The 21,486-nt window shown below is 37.3% G+C and overlaps 1 protein-coding gene across 2 annotated transcripts; it reads right to left on the minus strand.

Moving 5' to 3' along the window:
- Positions 1 to 2,772: 2,772 nt before the first annotated feature.
- On the minus strand, positions 2,773 to 20,243 carry LOC149618445 (uncharacterized). Of its 2 annotated transcripts, XM_089854973.1 has the most exons (5): positions 19,735 to 20,243; positions 11,727 to 12,090; positions 7,991 to 8,651; positions 6,337 to 6,638; positions 3,384 to 4,631 (listed from the first exon to the last, which is right to left on the minus strand). In XM_089854973.1, the coding sequence occupies exons 2-5, from the start codon at positions 11,945 to 11,947 to the stop codon at positions 4,481 to 4,483; spliced, it is 1,335 nt and encodes a 444-aa protein (XP_089711099.1). In that variant the 5' UTR covers positions 11,948 to 12,090; positions 19,735 to 20,243; the 3' UTR covers positions 3,384 to 4,480. The 2 variants fall into 2 exon arrangements, with proteins under 2 accessions (XP_089711100.1, XP_089711099.1); XM_089854974.1 differs by lacking the exon at positions 11,727 to 12,090 and having other exon boundaries at positions 2,773 to 4,631.
- Positions 20,244 to 21,486: the final 1,243 nt, after the last annotated feature.

The following is a 21,486-nucleotide window of genomic DNA, read 5'->3' on the forward strand; positions in this document are numbered from 1 at the left end:
CTTTCTTTTACCGTCGTTAATTAATTATTATTTATAACATTTAATTAATTTATATTTAACCATGATTGACAATGAATTAGTTTAACGAATTTATCGCGAAATAATCTAGAGATGGTTAAAACAGAATAGTTCTTAACGTTGTGAAAGAAAACGAAAGCAAGAACCCATATCGTGCCTAAGAACGTATGAAAAGCCAATGAATCGATTTACTTGCCAATATGGTGATAAAATTGGTGGAAAAATCAACCAATTAGTCTAAAGTCAACATTTATTTTATTTATATCAGATTTTTATAACATTTCCATTGTCGTTGGCACAATTTGTATTAATTTATCAATGAGTTAGCATTTTTTTTAATATGAATTAAGATATTTGTCATATATATTTATATTGCTGCTTAAACACCTACATACATTGCGGCGTAACCGAAATTTTTAATTTTAATTTCGACAATTTAATTTGTTAATCAAATAGTATTTGTACCTTCGTTATTACAGGCATTAAATTATAGATTACTTTATAGACAACTGCATAGAATATGCCTACTTCATGTTACTTTGGTAACGTCACGTGTCACGTGGGTTTATTGGGTTTAATGTTTAGTTAGGTCATGTTTAAGCGTGATTAACATTTATATATCGATTATTTTTATTTGTATTATATTAATACATACGTTTTATGAACGTCATATTATAATTGGGTTTTCAGCAATCTTCAATTTGATTAGGCTTAAGTTAATTGACTGATTATGTTAATTAGAAATTAATATACAGGTTTGAGCATTTTAATTTAATATTTTTTTTCGAAGCTCTAATATCACTTTTAGGGTAAGGAATTATGGGTATTTATTACGCTAATTTAATTAAAATTAGAATTAATTTTACCAAAAGGTGTGATTTCTACGTTTGTGGAAAAATTTTACGTTTTTGCTTTTTACGCGATTGCATACCACAAAAGTTTTATTCATACCACTACTGGCTTGCTGGCTGGCTGGTTTTCGTGTTCACTTAGTTGAGATCACACAGTTTAGTTATATATGAGTATCAACAAGTGCTTTATTACTAATTTCGTGTGCGTATCACCCTGACACACCGTTATTTGTTTCTCCACTCATTGGCTAATGTAATCACAAATAATAGGTCTTTAACCACAGGTTAGACTTTCGAAATTAAATAGTTACGCAAGTTCTAGTACCTTTTTAGTTTAATGCACCTTCATAGCTTGTATCGTATTGACACATCGTCTATTGAGGGTCATAAATTCAAATTTTTCAAAGTAACTTGTTAGTATTATTTACTATTTACACTTTCATTTCTTATTTTCTATCTTCACATTTTATCATATACATTTTCATCGCATGTTTAAGAACAAGTTTAATTAACAATTATTGCTTAAACATGAGCTTATATTTCTGAATTTTGAATTTAAATTCAGCATTAACAGGTGCGAGTTTATGCAAATTATTGATGATATTTTCTTATAGGGTATAAAATTATAATATACTCTAGACAACAGGGATAACCGTACTTTTTGGTGGTGTTATTTATACAGTTTTGGTAGATGGTTCTAGATATGTTTCAGATCTCAGCGAGCTAATATATCTAATTGGCATAATAATTATAGTTAGTTTCGAATATTCGGGCTTAGTATTTGCTTAGTTTTATATTATTATATGGTTTTCTATATTTTATTTATAACTTGATAATGAACAGGATTGCCTAAGGTTAGGGTATTTGATATTTAGGTCAGGAGAAAGTCAGGGAATTTAAAAACTAGATCAGGAGACAGGGGATTTGAAATTGGCTAAAAGAAAGGGTATTTAGTTGTATTGCTCATTATAAATTATTAGTTATAATGATTAAAGGGTCAAAAGGTCAGGAGAAATAGTTTATAAGGGTCAGGAAAAACGTGGAAATTTTAATCTGGAAAGAATGGCAATCCTGTGAAAACTGTTGTAAACGTAATATATATTTAATATTTGTTCATTTAAATATATTTTTAATATTATAATTTTAATATTACCTTAATATATAATATTTAAGTTTATTAATTAATTTCACACTCTTTTTACTGCTACAAAACTATTGCTATATAATTAACTTGTACTAAATGTTGTTTAAAATCTTATCGTCTACTACAAAAGGCGGTTATGCTAACTGCGCAGGCGCAGCAATTTTTTTAAACCAGTTATCAAAGACTGTTATATTATTTTCAACTATATATATATTTTCTAAATAACCACTTTTTAAAACTTTAAAATATCTAAAATACTAAATCTATTTTTTTTTTAATATTCGTAAAAGCTAATATTTTATTTTATAACAATTTTATTATTATTTTTTAATAAAAACATTTTCTTTTTTTTTGAGCGTAATAAAATCGGATAATGTAATATAGGTTTATATTTAAAATGATTTTAATCATATTTTGCTTAATTAATATGATTAAAGATATGATTATGACTTAATTTAAATTATGTTTATATAGGCTTAAAGCCAATTAAAGTTAGTTAATATTTAGGAAAGTTTTTCTGACCTGGTTAGTGCTAAGGTCTTGTAAAAGATTATATATGGTTCTTTAAGCAAGGCTATATTTTACCATATTTAAATTTTTTCAGTGTAAAACGTCAACGAAAAAATTTAACAATTGGGTGCTTCGTATTAGCGCAAATTAGTGGTTAGGTTTTTACAGTTAATTGAGATTAAATATAAAATGCAAAGCCTTAATATTTAGTTTTCAATGCTGCATCAATTACAGGCCTTTTATAATTAATATTTTTTTAATTATTTCAATTATTTTTAAATTTTAAAAACACGATTTTAGTTATTTAAAATGTTTTCTTAAGATAGACACTACTCATGCACCTACTGATTGTTGTAAATTTTAATCTACATTAAATACAGTTCTCTCCATTATTCTTAATTAGCTGTAATTGGGCTAAAATGGCACAACCATTCCTAGTTGATAGTAGTGATTATTTATAACTCGTGATGAGCGGTTATCCATTAATCCATTAATTTCAGTGCTTTTTTAACACGTGCACGCGGTGCTATTCATATATTCGGAATTCAGCTCGTGATTTAATTTTTTTTACGAATTATTTTTAAACCTCGTAATTACACACAAGTGATTAATTCAGCGTGTTATTTTTTCGAATTTGAAATTTTTAAGTGGTTTGATTCCATTTGATTTGTGTTTCGTACTTCAGAAATGCACCGTTTTTAATATTTTTCACTTAATTAGCACTTTAATTATTTCTGATCATAATTTCGATTTAGCAAATTAATTTTTTATTTCTGAAATATTAAGGTAGCTGTTTCATTTCCAGAGCTATGTGAATTTATTTATATTTTTTTATTGAAATTTAATATATAATTTAATTTAGTTTATTTTTTATTTCAGGACGATTTCTGAAAAGCGATTTTGAATTTTTTTCGCTTAATTTGATTGGAAATTTACGCTTGTGATTAATTTCGTGATTAATTTATTGAAAATATGTGAAAAACTTTTATAGAAGTTGCAAAGAATAAACCAGCAATTAATAGATAATTTATTGCCATAGATAATTGTTTATTGGGCATTAAGAATGATAATCTAAAATGGCTGAAATATAAATACAGATGGGAGTAACATGGCTGGCAAAACGCTTCAGCTATAATGCAAAGTGTTTGCTAGTATCTTTAAATTTCTGGTTAAACCATTACCAAATTTAAACATAATGCATTCTTATTAATGATGTTAAACTTATTCGTTAATTATCACTGTTTTTCACAAGAGTTTCAATTTCACTAATCAAATTAAGTTAATTTCAAAGCCGGTACAATATGGAAAACCGTTCATCAACATTATAAAATAAAAACTTCAGTAACATTTTTATTTTTATTTATGTAAAATTTGATTCTTTCCTCAGTTGAAAAGTTAGTAAGTAAGTTAGTCTTAACCACGTGTGCGGGAATTTGGACATCTCCCTTTTCATCTTAGCTGAAAATAGTTCGAAAGAGATCGACGGTCACAACCCTTAATGTCTTAATTAATAATTAGTTATCATTTATTGTTTATAGACCGCACAAAATAGGCCTGCTGAAGAAATATCGAAAATAAAATTGGCGTGAAAATGCACGAGATAGCGAATTGTTTTCAATCTGACAGACAGATGGCGCTAATAACGTTTTTTCAATTGTTTTCACAGACACGTGACCGTAACGGATAGCGCATTTTTTGGCATCGTATTTGTGCCTAGAACGCGAAACTGATCACAATTACAAGTTGTATTGAGCTTTTTTTTATTAGGTATACGCGTTCGTTAAACATTCTGGATAGCTGGCTGGCTGGCAGGCTGTCTGTGGGTATGTTCTCAATACGATTTTTCCATTTACCCTTACGCTTCTGATCCGATTTTTTGTTTTATTTTGAAAAAACATTGAAGATTATTAAGTTGTAAGACTTGACCATTTTATTGGACGATGGGCGGTGCATGTGTTCAACCGTTTCGTATCTCGAAGCGTTTGATTTCTTGAAGTGGATGGTACGGATGACTGAATGGCGTCAGTGACGCGGAGCAATCTACTGATGGTAAAGTGTTCAAGGAAGATCGACGATGCTCGTTGGTATGGAAATATAATCTGTCAGACCTGTACCGTTCGATATAAGTCACTTCGATTAAGACTCTGTTTAACCCCGAAGAAACGTCAGGGGTAACAAAGTAACTCTTATGGCTTTAGCAGGAATGGATACAGCTACTAGGAATCATTGTGTATCCTGATTTTCACTCAAGGTATCTAAGCGGATTTTATGGAAAGAGCTAGCTAGACTAATCATTTTGCACGACTAATTTTACCTCGTGAATAATATCTATATCGCTGCTCCTTACGCCTTGACCTCGAGTTGCTACCAACCAATGAAACAACAGTTAGAAAGACTCCATCAGAATTATGAATAGGGGTGACGCGTAGTTAGTTCTCAATCCCGGAATACCCACAGAACCCGAATTCATCGAATTTAACATGGGATAAATGGGGGCGCAACGATTCCAATTAATTGTATGCATTCCTGCTTTATGCATAGATGATATGAAGTATTATAGATGGGGCAAGTAACGTAAGCAAAACTGTATTAATTAGTATAACTTCCAAAACCATTTCCGCCCATGAATTAATGATAAAATTTTGAGATTAAGTATAAAGATAATTCAGCTTACACCCATTTCTATTTATACATAAATAAGTACATCCTAATTATGTGTTTAATCCCATTAGTGCGCTCGCATTAGATTATGTAATGTGTGTTTTTGTAACAGTACACATTACAACAATACACTCTGCCCAATTTATAATTCGAAACGCTTTAGATAATGGGACTTACACCGGAAGTTTTGGAAAGACACCCGGAAATAATTTATTGACTTGCCTTTTTTAAAAAAATAATATTTGCAAAAAGAACTTAAAACTCTGATTTTATTTTCGTAGCAGAAAAATAATAGCAGTGAAATACGTGACTTTAAGAAAGTTTGAAAGCTTTTATTAAATGCATATTCATTACTTGAGCTTTTAAACAAATAAGGAAAACCGAGTCTTTTCCAGAAGTGAATGACTTTGATCCTGAGAAGTATAAGACTAAAGGTTCTCAATAGAATTATTGGTTAATCAGAGAGGGGGGTAAAAATGTTCCTAACCTCGTGAAATGACCCAGTTCTCGTGCCTTATCGAGAAAAGCACAATAGGGGCGCTGTTGTTGGAACTAATAAACAAGTTGTCGTTGGTTTTCGAATATGAATCTTATACTTCTTGGATAGAAGTCATTAACTTCTGGATTATTCTCTCGAAATATATCGCTTTTGTAATGGTACTGCGATTAGACTTAATGGGCAATTGAAAGCACTTTCCTCGCGAGTAAGTTTTATGTGACTGTGAGCATCTATCAACAAAGGCCATTGTCATAGAACCCTTTATTTATATTTTGCCTTTTGCAGTATAGACCAACTCAAAAAAATCTCTGAAACTATATGCTTATGTATCCAGGCGGATTTTCTGGGAAGTGCAAAGACTTATCATTATGCATGACGAATTTAACGTCATGGATGGTTTTACCTCGCTGCGCTTTGAACCTTGCACGCGCGCACCTGACCTCGCGTTGATACCAACCAATGAAATCACAGTTAGTACACGCGGGGTGGATAATACCCAAGCCCCGCCCACAAAACCAGCATAGAAATAAACATAGATTTCCTATTAGCGGTATGCATTCCCGGTGGTATCATCCATGCCTAGATAAGCTTAGTGGAGGTTTGATAATTTCTCTCGTAAGTGGTCTATACTTGAGGCGAATTGGTCAAACTACCTTCCGTAGATAGTTCCGCCTATGATGGCGCTTCTCTCGTCAGATGGCGTTACTGGATATGAAGCCGGCGTGACAGCGGCAACGGATGTGGGGGCGGACCGGGGTCTATTAGCACCAGATATGTTTAGTGGGATATTCCATAGATGAGCCGGTAATTCCCTGCCTAATCCCGGATGCTCGTACGACACGCCCGGACCTCTCGCGGACCGGCTGCTTTTTAAGCAATTAATTAACGTCTCAGTTATTTCGTTGTCTTCGTTTTCCGAAGCTTCCGTCACGTGTCCGTCATCTGGAGTATTAACCTTTCGAAAGAAAACACAAACTAGGCATAAAAAACAAAAACGAAATTAGTCTCTCCGAGCGCGAACAACTGCGAAGACTAATTTTCACAATGTTTTCCGAAACTGACCGCGAAACGCGTCAAATTGGCACTTTAACAATATCGTTTACCGTCATAGTGCCACGTTGACGCGTAACAATTACCCGTCAAGCAAATACTCTGCCCGAGAGAAGCGTCATCACATGTACAAAACATATCTGTAAGCTAAGAACATTTAAGCAAAGAGCGTCACATTCAAGGTCCTTGATTTTAAATAATTCGCCTTCTTTGACCTTCATGATGGCGTTAATGGAATGAGTTTAAGCGAAATCAAAGACCTTGTGTTTACAAACGTGCTTCAATAGGAAAAATAGCAAAGGAGATAGAGCAAGGTCATGATGAATTTCTTTTAGTGCGCATGCACACCGCGCATGGAATTATTAGTCAAATTCAACGCAATATTCCGCTTTACAACCACATTTAAAGAAAAAAAGGAATCAATTCTAATCCTTTTCTATGATTTCCCTTTCAAATTTCAAGTTAAACAAGTAGGAACATGTCCATTCGTCTGAGTCATTGACATTCATAAGTTCATAAGATATGTTCCATAAGTATGACGCTTCCTATACTTCTTAATGCTAGAGACTTACAGCTCGAGCTAGTTCGAGGGAGAACGACGGAAGCGAGAATTGAAGTCCTACACTCGGTCTGTCTTCCTATTTAGTCTGTACTAAGCCTTTGACAGCGCCTCACCAGGCGTCGCTTTACGAGAATCTATGACCTACTTCAATCACTTCATGGCAAGTTCCAGTTTGTAACCAGCGACAGACTTATGGAACATATCTTATGAACATATGCTATTATTTATCGTTTCGTATCATTATAATCGGGCAGAGCCTTGTTACGAAACTAATATTTACCAATTTTCAAATACATCTAAACCAGACAATAAGTACATGACCATGCAGAGCTCAACAAGTCTCGTGTTTACTTAAGTTCTTTCAACGATTTTTCGATCTTGTCGCAAAAAAACGTGACAAAACGACTACGATAAAATAGCTCTATGTTAATGGACGTAATATACAAATAACACTGCACAATCTCAGGCATGATGAATAGAATATATGCAGGTCTTCCCAAAAAGTGTGGAAGGATCCAAGTACAATGGGCAATTTTGAGTCTTGGACATTACATTTTCGACTCAAAATTACCAATAGAACCCGTTGTACTTCTGTCCTAAAACCCTTGTTGGAATACCCTGTTATGATTGTTTAAATTGAGTGTATGATATAGTCAAAGTCGTTTAATACGAGAAGGGTTGGTTGTGGTACTTACTTTAGAACCTACTCTGGAAACGGATAAATCGTTGCTGGGAGAAGTTAGACCCGCGCTGGCCGGAGATGAGATAAGATTGGAGTTATTAACGGTGCAAGCAGCCATAAGGACGGAAGCGTCTAAGTTTAGGGAGTTTCTGTTTCCGTAAACATTCCCGCATCCCGTTTGCGCCTCGTCTGTTAAGACGGCCGTATCCGCCGGGTTGATCCTGTGCTTGGCCATTGTCAAAGATTGGTCCGAGCCATTGAGACCAACGTCGACGGTAGCGCGAAACCGTTTCTTGCAGCAACACTTGAAGCAGTTCGGAAGCTTTGGCCTCCAAAAGAATAATCTTAACAAGCCGAACAACAGACCCATGGCGACTAATGAAGGTCCGATTCCCATGACGAGCGTGTGGATCGGGCCATTACCAATCTCCACGTGAATGCCGATGATTGTCACGATCGAGCCTATAATGGATAGAACGATGCCGACGATAATGAGAATGTCCGGGCCAAAATACTGCCGTCGTGACAACATGCTGGTCATGGAAGCCGTTACGGCTCTCGGGACACCACCGACTGTTTTGCCGACCATGGCGCTACCCGGCAATCCCACCGAGCGACTCTCGTCCTTGTCCCCCATAGCGCCTCCACCGTTTTGCATAATTTCCGATGGATATCTGCAACCGACAACAAAACACAATCCCTTCGTTACTTCCATGATGGTATGTAAATTTACACAATGCCTTTTTGTTCAACCATTCAGGGTTGAATAAAGAATAACTTTTGGAATGAACTAAGGAAAACCTAAGCAACCTTCTTGATACCACTGTTTCGATAACCCTGAGAACCCTTTTCCATGTCATGATGGCACTGTCTTTCTTCAAAGTTCAAATAATACCGTTTTCTCAACCCTGAGTTAAGGCCAGACGTTTTTAGATAATTTAAAAATTTCTTTGCAAATCAATACGTCAATAATACTAACAAAATTTCTTTAGCGAATTTTTGATTTTAAGTAAAACTTTCACAGAGTGAATAGACACTTTTCGAAGGGGAGGGGGAGGTGCAATATCGTCTTGTTATTATAGGGTTAAATAGGAACATAAGGTATGTTTACAACAAAGACGTTAGATATGGCTTCAAGTTTACCAGTCCTGCACCAAAGTCCTTTAATTTACGTCTTTGGACTTTGTTGTCGACATACCGTCCTATCAATGTTCAGTTTTAAGAAAACCAAAGGTGTTCAAAAAGCGTACTGTTTAATCCCCGCCTTTCAAAAAGGGTCCCTTGAAAGGCAGTTTATATTAATAGTAGAATTTTGCGAGAAAAAAAATTCTATTGCAATCGGTTTTAATCTAAGACTGAACCAGAATCTCCATATGAAAAAAAAAATAATCTTCTGATATTGGAAAAGGAAAATCAATAGAAATGAATATTTCTCACGCCAAGTCCTATAACGTCCTGTCTAAATTTTTTGTCACCGTGCTAAATCTTCATTAATTATTATCGCATGAGCTTTGAAAAGCCTTACAAAGTCTAACAAGGGTTTTGTAGATGGTCCTAAGACCCTGGTGTTGAAGATAACTTCGTGGTTGGTTTTTAAAAGAAACCTTCATAGCGGAATGAGATTCACGCATCGCGTGCTCCAACCAAGATTGATGCTTCGTAAGACACAATCAGAGTGAACCAACCAAAACCATGTTCGATCCAATAGTCAATATATAGATGAGTATGGTTTTTTTTTTGGTTGAAAGGAAGTCTCCCGGACGGAGATATTCTACTTTTGATCTATTGTTATAAATATAAGTTTATAAGATATGTTCCGTTCCATAAGTTTGTTAATCTCTGGTAACTTAGAAACTGGAGCTTGTAATTTTGAAGTGATTGAAGTAGGGAGGTCATAGATTCAGGGTAAAGCGACATACGCCTGGTGAGTGGGGCGCTGCTGTCAAATTTGGGCTTAGTAAGTTCAGACTAAATAGAACCTAGATGGAACTTGGTCCTGCAAAATTAACCACCATCGAGTGTAGTTAGGACTTCAATTGACTCGCTTCCGTCGTTATCTCCTTCTCGAACTAGTTATCTCGAGAGCTTAAGTCCATCTCTAGCATTATGAACTTGTATAGGTAGTGTCATACTTATTGGAACATATCTTATAAACTTATACCACGTGTTCACCCGTACTTTTGGCAAGACCACTTTCTTTTCTATGTTGTTTAGCATTATGTTATAATGCTCTTAAACTTTCCCTATGTCGAGAGGAATGTTGTGCCCGAATATATTGGTTCCTTTTTTGATGTTATAGCATTCGATAGAAAGTCCGGAAGAACAGCTATACACGAGACATCTAAATTCTTTCAGACATATTTCCTTTGTTACTTGTTAGAAATTGTAGCTCTTCAGTGGCCCCCATCTCAGGGATAATAGAAAAAGGCACACTTTTATCAAGAGCAAATATACGAAACTGGAGTGTGTGCAAAGGTTAATAGAAGCTGAAAGTCGGGTTAACCGAACACTCGAAGGTAGAATATACCCTTTTCAAATGTCGAAGGTAAAATATTCTGGTTTGTGACCACCTTTTTGTCTTCAGACAGAACATAAATCCAAAGACGTTATATATGGCTTCAAACAAAGGACTTGGTTCTGGACAGGTAACTACGAAGCCCTATCGAATGTCTTTGGATCCCATACCTTATGTTTTGTTTTAAACATCAGTTTTAAATAAATGGCAATAGAATTTATCTCTATTCCAAGCAGACCATTGCGGTATCGACTATTGAGAAGTTGGTTGCGAGCGCTTTAACCGTTCGTAATATCACGTGACGTACTTTGTGAATACTTTTCTAATCATTAAGCCTTGGTTTCAATTTTGAATTCCAGACGCTATGACTAGAGGGCGCATTCCTAATTACAAAAACAAGGGTCTGCCTACCTTGTGTGAAAATGAGTAAACCAATTTAGAGAAGAGAAAGAATTTGCGCTATATCTATCGAGCGAGGGTTTTATAAATTATATGCGCGTTTAGAAACTGGCGAAGTCGCTGGGCACGAGAGTAACGAGGCTTAACTGTCACGGATCATGACGGAGGCGGGTTTTTGGGAAGGCGCCTAGCTTATTGTTCTAATAATTGATTTACGTTTCGTCTGCTATTTCTCCTCTCACTCGCGGTAAAATCTCGGATACAGTTCCCGTCTTTAGAAAAAAAAAAAAAAAATAGTAACTGCGTATGTGTTAGGGCATTATTGATATCGCTAAGCCAATCACGCTTCGAGAACTAGAGTGCCTTTAACGTTCCAATGTACACGCATGCATGAAACCATAAGTAGATAAGATATGTTCCATTCCATAAGTTTGTTAATCTCTGGTAACTTGGAAACTAGAGCTTGTAATTTTGAAGTGATTGAAGTAAGTCATAGATTCAGGGTAAAGCGAAGACGCCTGGCGAGTATGGCGCTGCTGTCAAATTTGGGCTTAGTAAGTTCAGATTAAATAGGACCTAGATGGAACTTGGTCCTGCAAAATTAATTAACCACCACCGAGTGTAATTAGGACTTCAATTGACTCGCTTCTCTTACAGATCGAGAAAACTAGTTCTCCCTCGAACTAGTTTTCTCGATCTGTAAGTCTGTAGCATTACGAAGTATAGGTAGTGTCCATACTTATGGAACATATCTTTATAAACTTATGATGAAACGAAAGTGTTTACTATTGTTCCCCGATGAAAGTTAAGTTGTTTCTTTTTTCCGGAGCATTACCTTAAAAGTCTGTTATTGATTCTAAGAGGTCTGGAGTTCCAAGAAGGGCCTTGGTTGTTCGAAAGATTGTCCGGCGAAGAGCTAGCGCTGATTGGAGGAGTGACAATGTGCAAACAAGGCGGAGTCTTTCGAAATGTCACGTGGTGTTTAATGTTAGGAGGAGGACGCGTTGTCTTATTTCGACCACGGTCCTTGATTCGGTCCTCGTCAGCCGTTGGCATGGCATCGAAACACTAGCTCCTTTCTTTAACATCTGTAAACAGATGCTCGCAGCAGCAGCTTTCCTACTCGACGTTTTCCATTTGGCCCTCGTTTTGCACTATTTTCTTGAACCGAAAGAATCAACCACGTTCGATCTCCACCCCTGAAAAAAACAATTGAAACAAAGTTTAATCAGATCTACCTACTTTTCCAGTCGCCATTTTCCAACAATCTTAAAAACTCTCCTAATAAACTCCATGCCAAAGTTTCAATGAAAATGCTGAAGTTATCGCGTCAGGATGTTTGAAGGGATGTGCGATCCATTATCAAAGGGGCGGGGCATATATGATGCTTATGATCCATCAAATAGAGCGCTACTGAGCATGCGTGAATGCTGTAGCATTATCAGTGCATATAGGGAATGGACATCAACATTTTCGTTGTGTTGTTAGTTTATAAGATATGTTCCATGATAAGTTTGTCACTGGTTACAAACTGGAGCTTGTAATTTTGAAGTGGTTGAAGTATAGGTCATAGATTCAGGGTAAAGCGACATACGCCTGGTGAGGCACTGCTGTCAAATTTTGGGCTTAGTAAGTTCAGACTAAATAGATAGATGGAACTTGGTCCTGCAAAATTAATTAACCACCACCCGAGTGTAGGACTTCAATTGACTCTCTTCCGTCGTTCTCCCTCGAACTAGTTATCTCGAGTACTGTAAGTCTCTCAGTAGCATTACGAAATTGTATAGGTACTGTCATACTTATGGAAGGAACAAATCTTATAAACTTATGGGGAAATGAATGACCACACCATTCTTAATATTTTAAAATTTATTTAAAAAAATTACACTTTCGGCCTAGTTTCGTAAAGGTCTTTCCAAAGAATCCCTACCGTGTTTCGACAACAAACTACAGTCTAGGGGGGAGGGAGGGTGGAAGAATGCGTGGTTTTCTAGAGAAATCGTTAATAATATATGACAATTTCTAACGGTCACGTCACCCGAAGTACGTCATATATGAAATGAATGCTTCAGAGCTACCAAATAAATATGGGTTAAAGACAGAGTTCCAACGATAAACGGTACTACCAAACTTCAAACCGAGCACCGAGTACATACGCTCAGTAAATAGAATGAATCTGACAATCCGAGCACGAATTAATCTAAGTCTTCGAATGAAACATGAAAAATTTTGAACAGCACTCTGAGAGCAACTAAATGTTAGTTTTGATGCTCTGTTTACAGTTCTTTCGAACGTTTTTAGTTGGATCCCGGCCTTTAAAACGCAAAGGCAAAGGCAACGGCTGAGGTCCCGCATCTGTAGCCATGATAAAACATTGATTTTTCTCGACCTTGCTTCTTACATTTACCCTTGGTACGATTTTGCAAAGCTCACAAACACGCAATCATAATCCGCCAAAACTTGGTTATAGGTCCGAAATCTGTATTCAGTGTACATAGCCTACTTTCACGACTTAACATTTAATTTGTTTTCCACAAAGAATTTAGGCAAGATTAGGTTAAGCTTGAAATAGTGACCTTCTGAGCTTTCGCTTACAATTTCCGGAAATGATATTCAGTATGTTTTTTTATATTAAGTTTGACTTTCTTAGTTCCGGTTTCCTATAATACATATTAATTTTTGTAAACCAAAAAAACCGGATGTAGTTATCCAATACCAAAGGCAAATAGAAATAATGTTCAGAAAGTGGGACCCTGGAGTCTGGTGTGGATGCAAGGCTTAAGTAGTGCCCTGTATGTTTTTGAAGCCAAAATGTTTTATGAATGTAGCCTGACGTAGTACTGCCAAGTCCCTATAGAACCACTGTACTTCGGCACAACGACCCTTTTTGGAACAACTTGTACAGTAATAGACCTTTCCATTAATACCATAAGAGCACCAAACACCACAGAGGGGCTAGGGAGATCACCTTCTTGGGTTATTTTCCTCGTGCCAACCAATAGGCACCGTTAGAGGCAGCAGTTCGAGTGGGCTAGCCAGTTCCTCGTGTAGTGAACGTGGGAGCGTCCGGTGTTGCCTCTTAGTGCAAGGGAAATAAATCTGCGTTGGGGACCCCGCCCCTGTGCGTTGGTTTCTCTTCAAGTATTTAATAGAATGGTCTATAGAGATAATATTAATCCATCACATGACAAATCTACACCATCCCCAAATGACCCAATTTTCCTAATTATAAAATGCCACATTTCCATTCTCCAAATTTAATTGTGGTTGATATTAAAAGCAGTTTAATTCTTAAATTATAAACGACCCTGATTGCGTTAAATCTGGCAGAATAACAAAGATGTAGAGTCTTAGCGTGTTCCCGGAACATCTTCATCAATCACCTCCCTATGGCCGGGCGAGGACTCCGCAGCCACCAACGGAACAGACTTAATTAGATCAAGGGATTTAATATGTTAGAGTTAGGCCTTGGCTAGGGCTTGTTAGCGACCGAGGCATGCCTGGTTTAATTTGAAAGCCACAACGATAAAAGAATTAGAAAGAGAGGGGGTGTTAATTTAGTCAACCCCGCTTGCATTCTTGCATTATAAGTGAAAAAGTGGTGGTAAGAACAAAGGTTTCGCCCACACGACTCAGTCTGTCTCTCCTGCGATTTAACAGAATTATATCAGAAATTCGTAAACTGACTTCAATTTGGTTTGCTCAGTGAGCACGTATAAGAAGGGGAGTCAAAGAGGGAAGGTAACTATAACGGCACAGTCCGATATCTCTCTCACGCGCAACTACCTCGGCGCATGGCTGAGGAGCCAGACATCACGTGGCCGTAGACAAACTTTTGAGTTATTCCCCTCTGTTGCGCCGATTGCGCATGTGCAGAACTCTGATAATGAGCTGCAGCTCGGTACCGGTTTTGAAAGGGGGGATGACAGAGAATTTCGTCTCTCCGAGCCTCATACCTGCTTACTGGTTTGCTTTCATACTTTTCCAGAAAAGGAGTCGTCTTTAGGGTGAACTAGCAAATACGGAAAGCTTTGATCCACCCTTCTGTTATTCTAATTTGCCTTGGTAAAAGGTAAATCCATCCATAACTGACAATGGTATAACCTGATATTTTTGTCATTTTAAAGATACAGGTCATATTATTCAAAACTATTCTCAACCAAAACATGAGTTTTTAAGACAGTAACATTTGTTATTTTACATTTCTACATCGGTGGATAATTTTAAGTAATGACCTTCTGTTACTACAAAATCGACCCTATGGTCTCTGTAGTTAATCGAAACTTAGTAATTATTGTAATGTCTTCGTTAATTTCTCTCATTAATTCTGAGAATGTCAGGGTGTCCCCCGGTTATAATTCACGCTCTAACGGGTACCAAAACATAACCATAACTAAATGACTTTGACCCTCCCGATTTCAGCGCTCAAAGACCGAGATATCTCTAATACTCTTCGGTAAAAACGCCATTAATGGGACACGGCTCCGCAACAAGCTTTCTACAGACTGTAAATGCCTTTATATCGGTGCGCTGTCAAGGAAATTGGCGGTGGTTTCAATCGAGACATTTTCCCGGCAATCTACTATAGCAGTCCGAAAGGCACGCCCTAATGAAGTTAACCCTCTGAGCCCGAGACTACAGGCCAGAGATGCTCAGGCTAACTTTTTTTCTCTTATATTTTTTGGTCCGTTATTTTTACCGGAGCATAAGTCTTTTCTCTTAAGTCTTCTAATCGAAGAAGGTAAAGAATCTGCTGCCAATTTGAGGGGCTTGGGAAAAGTGGGAATATAATGGGAATGGAGGGACATCTATGGGTAGTGAATGCATCGCAACATCCTTGGGCTGTATTTGATCGTGCATGTATAAAGCACGGTTTCAATCTGCCTAGAGGGAAAGGCCACGGAGGTGTGGCTTAATATGACTCCTCCACTTAAATTCCACCAAAATGGTGGTGAACCACATAGAGCGGAAGACGAAAGGGGTAAGGAAATAGGAGATGAATTTTGCGTTGAGCGATATCTATGGGATGTATTAGATCGTAGATGCTTCAGGTACGGTTTCTAGCTGCCTTGGGGATAGGCCAGGGACGTGTGGCTCCTCCCCTTTCAACCAAAATGGCGGCGAACTTCACGCAAGTCAAGGCTAGGAGCTGACGTTCAGTAGAAATTTTGACCCCCTTAATTAGCTCACTCGTAATTGATTAATATTTTCTAAGACACGCTGAACCTGGCCTAACCAGCCAATAGGAGAGGACATCTCCTACCCAGAATGCACTAGCCAATCCACCAGTAACCTTTATGGTATTTAAATAAACACGTTATTGAACGTTCGTCACAATTTCGGGTTTTAGATGTATGTGTACAAATTGCGTGCCGAATTAGTTAAAGGGCTGTACTATATGTTATGTAGGGGCGTGGCTTATATCAAGCTAATCTTCCATCAAGCTCTACTGGGCATGCGTGAATTTCGTGGAGTTATCAGTGCATCGACATATCCGTTGAATCTATCCGCTGTGTCGTTCCACGCTTAGTCACGTGGCATTGCCCAATCACTACTTCAGGAAATAGTAACGCTACTACTTCAAGGCATAGTTCTTGAAGTTGACACGTCTCTACAAAAAGCATTGTACGTTCCTTTAAAATTTATGACATCCCAAACTTTATCTTCATTTACTTATGATAAGAGGCTAGTAATAGTAATAGTATCGATCGTCCGTTTCTATTTTCAGAAGCCAAGCTTTTTTTTTCGAAGAAGAATTCGAGTCCACAACGGCAAGTGCCTTAAGATACAACCATTTCTTCTAATATAAAAACAATGCAAGGATGGTTGGTTTAGAAGAATGAGGATTCCTTAGGGTGCACGATACCGCGATTTTTCTGGCTCCAGTTCAAGTCAAAAGGGGTTTGCTAAGAAGGCTCATATATAGATTTGGTGGAAGCATAACTTAAGAAGATTTCGTATCACGTGTCGTCTAAGAATTTCAAAAATTTTAACGTGGGGGTTACTCTAAATTCCATGGATTTCTCACTTTCATAAGTTAATTGTTTATGTAGTGCAATTGTCTTCAAACGGAGAACAATTAAGTTGTTTTTAAGTTTATGGGAAATTTGAAACAGCTAATTAACAAACAATTTAAATATGAAGACAAAGGGCTAGGAAACGGTAACCCACTAACCCTTAGGTAAAACCTTTATAAGTGAGGGATAGCCTAACCTAACCCTAACAAAATACTTACCAAGCCTAACCTAACCCCGACAAAATCCTTACCAAACTTAACCTAACCCCGACAAAATCCTTACCAAACCTAACCTAACCCCGACAAAATCCTTACCAAACCTAACCTAACCCCGACAAAATCCTTACCAAACCTAACCTAACCCCGACAAAATCCTTACCAAACCTAACCTAACCCCGACAAAATCCTTACCAAACCTAACCTAACCCCGACAAAATCCTTACCAAACCTATCCAAATCTAACCTAACCCCGAGAAAATCCTTACCAAACCTATCCAAATCTAACCTAACCCCGAGAAAATCCTTACCAAACCTATCCAAATCTAACCTAACCCCGAGAAAATCCTTACCAAACCTATCCAAATCTAACCTAACCCCAACAAAATCCTTACCTATCCTAACCTAACCCCAACAAAATCCTTACCTATCCTAACCTAACCCCAACAAAATCCTTACCTATCCTAACCTAACCCCAACAAAATCCTTACCTATCCTAACCTAACCCCAACAAACCCTTACCAAACCTAACCTAAACTAACCTGAACTAATCCAACACACCATGATGCTCTGGGGAGGTGAGATTTCCGTCTTACCTCCATTCCCCAATTTATTAAACTCAGTAATTACTAATTAGTTCTTCAGTTACTGTTTCTAATTAACTAAATGTTTCCGATAATAATCTAGTGTATTCATTGGTTTCTTCGTACGCAATCCCTTAACTCCTGTAATTATTTAATCCAAGGCATCTTAGTTTAAGCCTTTGCAACTCCTCTCAAAGCCATTATTGAAACGCAATTTGGAATACTTGTCAGTTGAACCATTTATAACGGAAGACGGGGGGGGAAGAGAGAGGGTGGGGGATTGGTGTATGCCATTCTTCTTTTGTCCTTTAAATGTAATGTACATAATGAAAAATAACCGGAATTTAAGGAAAGACTTGAAGTTTCCGTAATGGGTTTGGTTACTTTGCTTTAAACCTGAAAATGTGAAATTGGATCCTGCCTTTTTCCAGGGTTTACTACGGAGGTTTGCGCTCGTGTTGATGGGTGAACATTAGTTGTTACTTTACCGGGGTGGAGCCGGGTCTTCAAGGGGAACAACAACTACGATTTTATGGAATTAGAATCATTAGTGGTTATTTATTGTCAAGTAGCCTTCGAATTTCAACTGGAAACACCCTAACTCGTTATTTTGGTTGTGATAAAACTATGTTTTGCAGACAAGTGTTGGCAGTCATTTATGACATGTGCAATTTAACCGCTATCTACAACAATCGTACTGAAAAGCTTGTAGTATTCTGTTCGATTCAGTACTTGTCATTCAGTGTCCAATTACCTGAATGATGTAGGAGATGCTCTAATATCAACTTACTGGCAACCCTGAATGTAGCGCATGCGCAGTTAAAGTTATAGTTAAAGTTAAGAAACGGTGGGGAGGAAATTTCTCTAGCCCTTCTAGGGTTTGTTTGAAATGAAGAACCTATTTTAGTGCTGAGGACGCGTTCAAAAAATATAGAATATATCCTTTTAAAAAGTCGGGGGAAAAATAGAGTCAGGTGTTTGACAACCCTGTTGTCTTATGATGAAACATCCTTTATGTGAACAACAAAGACTTAAATTAAGATGTTGCGTCAACAAAAGGACTTTGGTGCAAGGACTGGTAACTTATCTAAAGTCTTGGTTGTCCACATACCGTTAGGACGTTTCTTCTTAACCCTATCTCGAGCAGACTTAATTGCCTTCCCCTGAAGGAAAGGGTCTATTGGGTTGTAGTGTGTTGATGTCACTTTTTACCCACTGTTACTTGAGGGTTACCTATGTACCTATTGGGAGGTGTGAAAAACGTAAGAGGTCAAGGAAACCTAAACCATGATTCCTAATAACTGAATGCATTCCTGCCTTACCCTAACCCTATCTCAAAAGAACCTTCGCGTTCGGTATCTTTTCCAAATGTTCCATAACGATGTAAGGTTATTTAGAATGGATCGCAATTTACTTAATTAAATGATAATTACGATAATCATTATTTGCGCCCTGTAACCTTAGTACTTTTTATTCAGGTGAAAAAGCTCGGGTATGGATTGCCGACAGTATTTCTTTGATTCTAGATGAAGTGCAATTAATGTCCCATTTTTCGTATCACAAACTTTTTGTCATTTTATCTTACTGAACCAGGAACCTTTTAAGAACCAAAAGTAAAGCTAAAATGGGATAAAGGTACTTGTTCAAAGACTAACATCTCTGAGTACACTTTATCAATTTTGAACGTATACATATGCTTTATCTAATCTAACCTAACCTATAGCTTATGGTTAACGCTGCGCCATTTCTTGCCAAGGTTGTAATTAACCCTAAGGAGCATAATATGAAACATAACCTTGAAGCTACTTAAAGACCTTTTCAACAGGCGATATGTAAAAAAAGTGTACGAACTACAACGCAAAACTTGGAATCATTTTCTAACCTCACTAAAAAAAGACCCCAAGTAAATGCAACATACGGATACGTCAAAGGTACTCGCTTAACAAAAAAATCAATACTAATCGACAACAAAACCAAAACAAAGCCCGCAACAAAAAATATGTAAAATACATCACTGGTTTCCTTACCTTTTTTCTTAAATCATTTCTGGTGTTGTTGTCTGGATCAAATTCGACTACATTTTTCCAGTTGTCCTGTTTTTAGACGTTGATCACTTTAAAATATTCTTTGGTATCTCTTAGAGTAACAAAATGTAAAATGAAACTATGTTGGAAACACTCCGCATTATTCCACGTGCAACGTTTTGGTGGTGGTAGTGGTTTAGGTCACCATCGTCTGCGCGAGGTGGTGTAACAGTCCTGGTTTGACCAAATTGCCAGCCCAACTGGCAGCAGCTAGCAACGCGTGACCTCTCTTAGACTCGTAGAGAGTCTTAGAATTTGGTATGCTGCGTGTTAAGCCGATTTCTTCTTGGCGTTGGCGCTGCGTGAACCGACGCTCTCGCACGGTTTCTGTTGCCTTGCATTGCGGAGACCAACTTATCGATCGTTCCATTGATCCAGTTAGCTTCAACGGCTTGAATCGGCCAAATAGCCTCTCTCTCGCGACTCTTGCATGCCCTGCCTCATCTCGACAGTTAAGGAAAAATATATTTGCGTTAGTATTCATAAGCATATGATGTTCACCATAAGTATGTTCATAATTTTATAAGATATGTTCCATAAGTATGACATTACCTATACAAGTTCGTAATGCTAGAGATGGGCTTACAGCTAGAGATAACTAGTTCGAGAAGGAGAACAACGGAAGCGAGTCAATTGAAGTCCTAACTACACTCGGTGGTGGTTAATTAATTTTGCAGGACCAAGTTCCATCTAGGTCCTATTTAGTCTGAACTTACTAAGCCCAAATTTGACAGCAGCGCCCCACTCACCAGGCGTCGCTTTACCCTGAATCTATGATCTACTTCAATCACTTCATGACAAGCTCCAGTTTCTAACCAGTGACAAACTTATGGAACACATCTTATGAACTTATGGTATGGGTCCACGCGTATGCTTCCTTTATAGACCCATGTCAAAAAGGGCTCGCAGTATCGTCTGCTTACTTAATTTTCCATGCTTGATAAAGGGTTAAGGCGGAACATCCGGGTAGTATGTGGACAACAAAGACGTTTGACTGGGCTTCAAAGTTACCAGTCCTGCACCAAAGTCCTCTTGTTTGAAGCTATATCGAACGTCTTTGCTGTTTACATAACGGATGGTCCGTTTTAAGACCATAAGTTGCTCAAACACCTTAAGTATGGGCCAATAGGATATTTGCTACGATACCCTTTGTTAAAAGGGGTGGGGGCGCAGTTATCGTTTGCTTGATATGGGCTTAAGACAGAACATCCGGTGGTATGTGGACAACAAAGACGTTAGATAAGGCTTCAAAGTTACCAGTCCTGCACCAAATTTGGATAGTCCGTATTGTTTGACATCATATCTTAATTTACACGTCTTCGATGTTCACATACCATGGGATGTTCCGTCATAAGATTAGTTCCTGTGTCTTAGTGGATTTTGTTTGATATTTTATCAAACTATACATTAACATGATTGCATTGCCGTAATGCTAAGGTCTTCGTGTTTCTACGCTACGAGTTTTTAGCTTTTAAAGGCTTATAGGACATTTTTTAATAGCTATGGTTAAAATAAAAAGATAAAGATAAGTTTTATATTTTTATAGTTTCACTCTAAAGAGGACATTACCTGTTCGAAAATACTTTAATACGTCTACATACCTTTAATCTTATCATTGGAACAGAGTTGTTTTGCTATTTGAGGCCGTTAATTGGATAATTACACATAACATCGGTAATTGTAAATAACATAGTG

Source organism: Phalangium opilio, unplaced genomic scaffold, assembly GCF_054372755.1.
Source record: "Phalangium opilio isolate 3A_F unplaced genomic scaffold, DU_Popi_V2 ptg000209l_1, whole genome shotgun sequence".
NCBI lineage: Eukaryota > Metazoa > Arthropoda > Arachnida > Opiliones > Phalangiidae > Phalangium > Phalangium opilio.

What these genes read in the sequence shown, in the direction of transcription:
- LOC149618445 (XM_089854973.1), bottom strand. Translation starts at nt 11,947, where the DNA reads ATGCCAACGGCTGACGAGGACCGAATCAAGGACCGTGGTCGAAATAAG. An exon ending in ATCAATAACAGACTTTTAAG is followed by an intron (nt 8,652 to 11,726) that starts GTAATGCTCCGG and finishes TGTCGGTTGCAG; the next exon opens with ATATCCATCGGAAATTATGC. An exon ending in GGCGGAACTATCTACGGAAG is followed by an intron (nt 4,632 to 6,336) that starts GTAGTTTGACCA and finishes CGAACGGTACAG; the next exon opens with GTCTGACAGATTATATTTCC.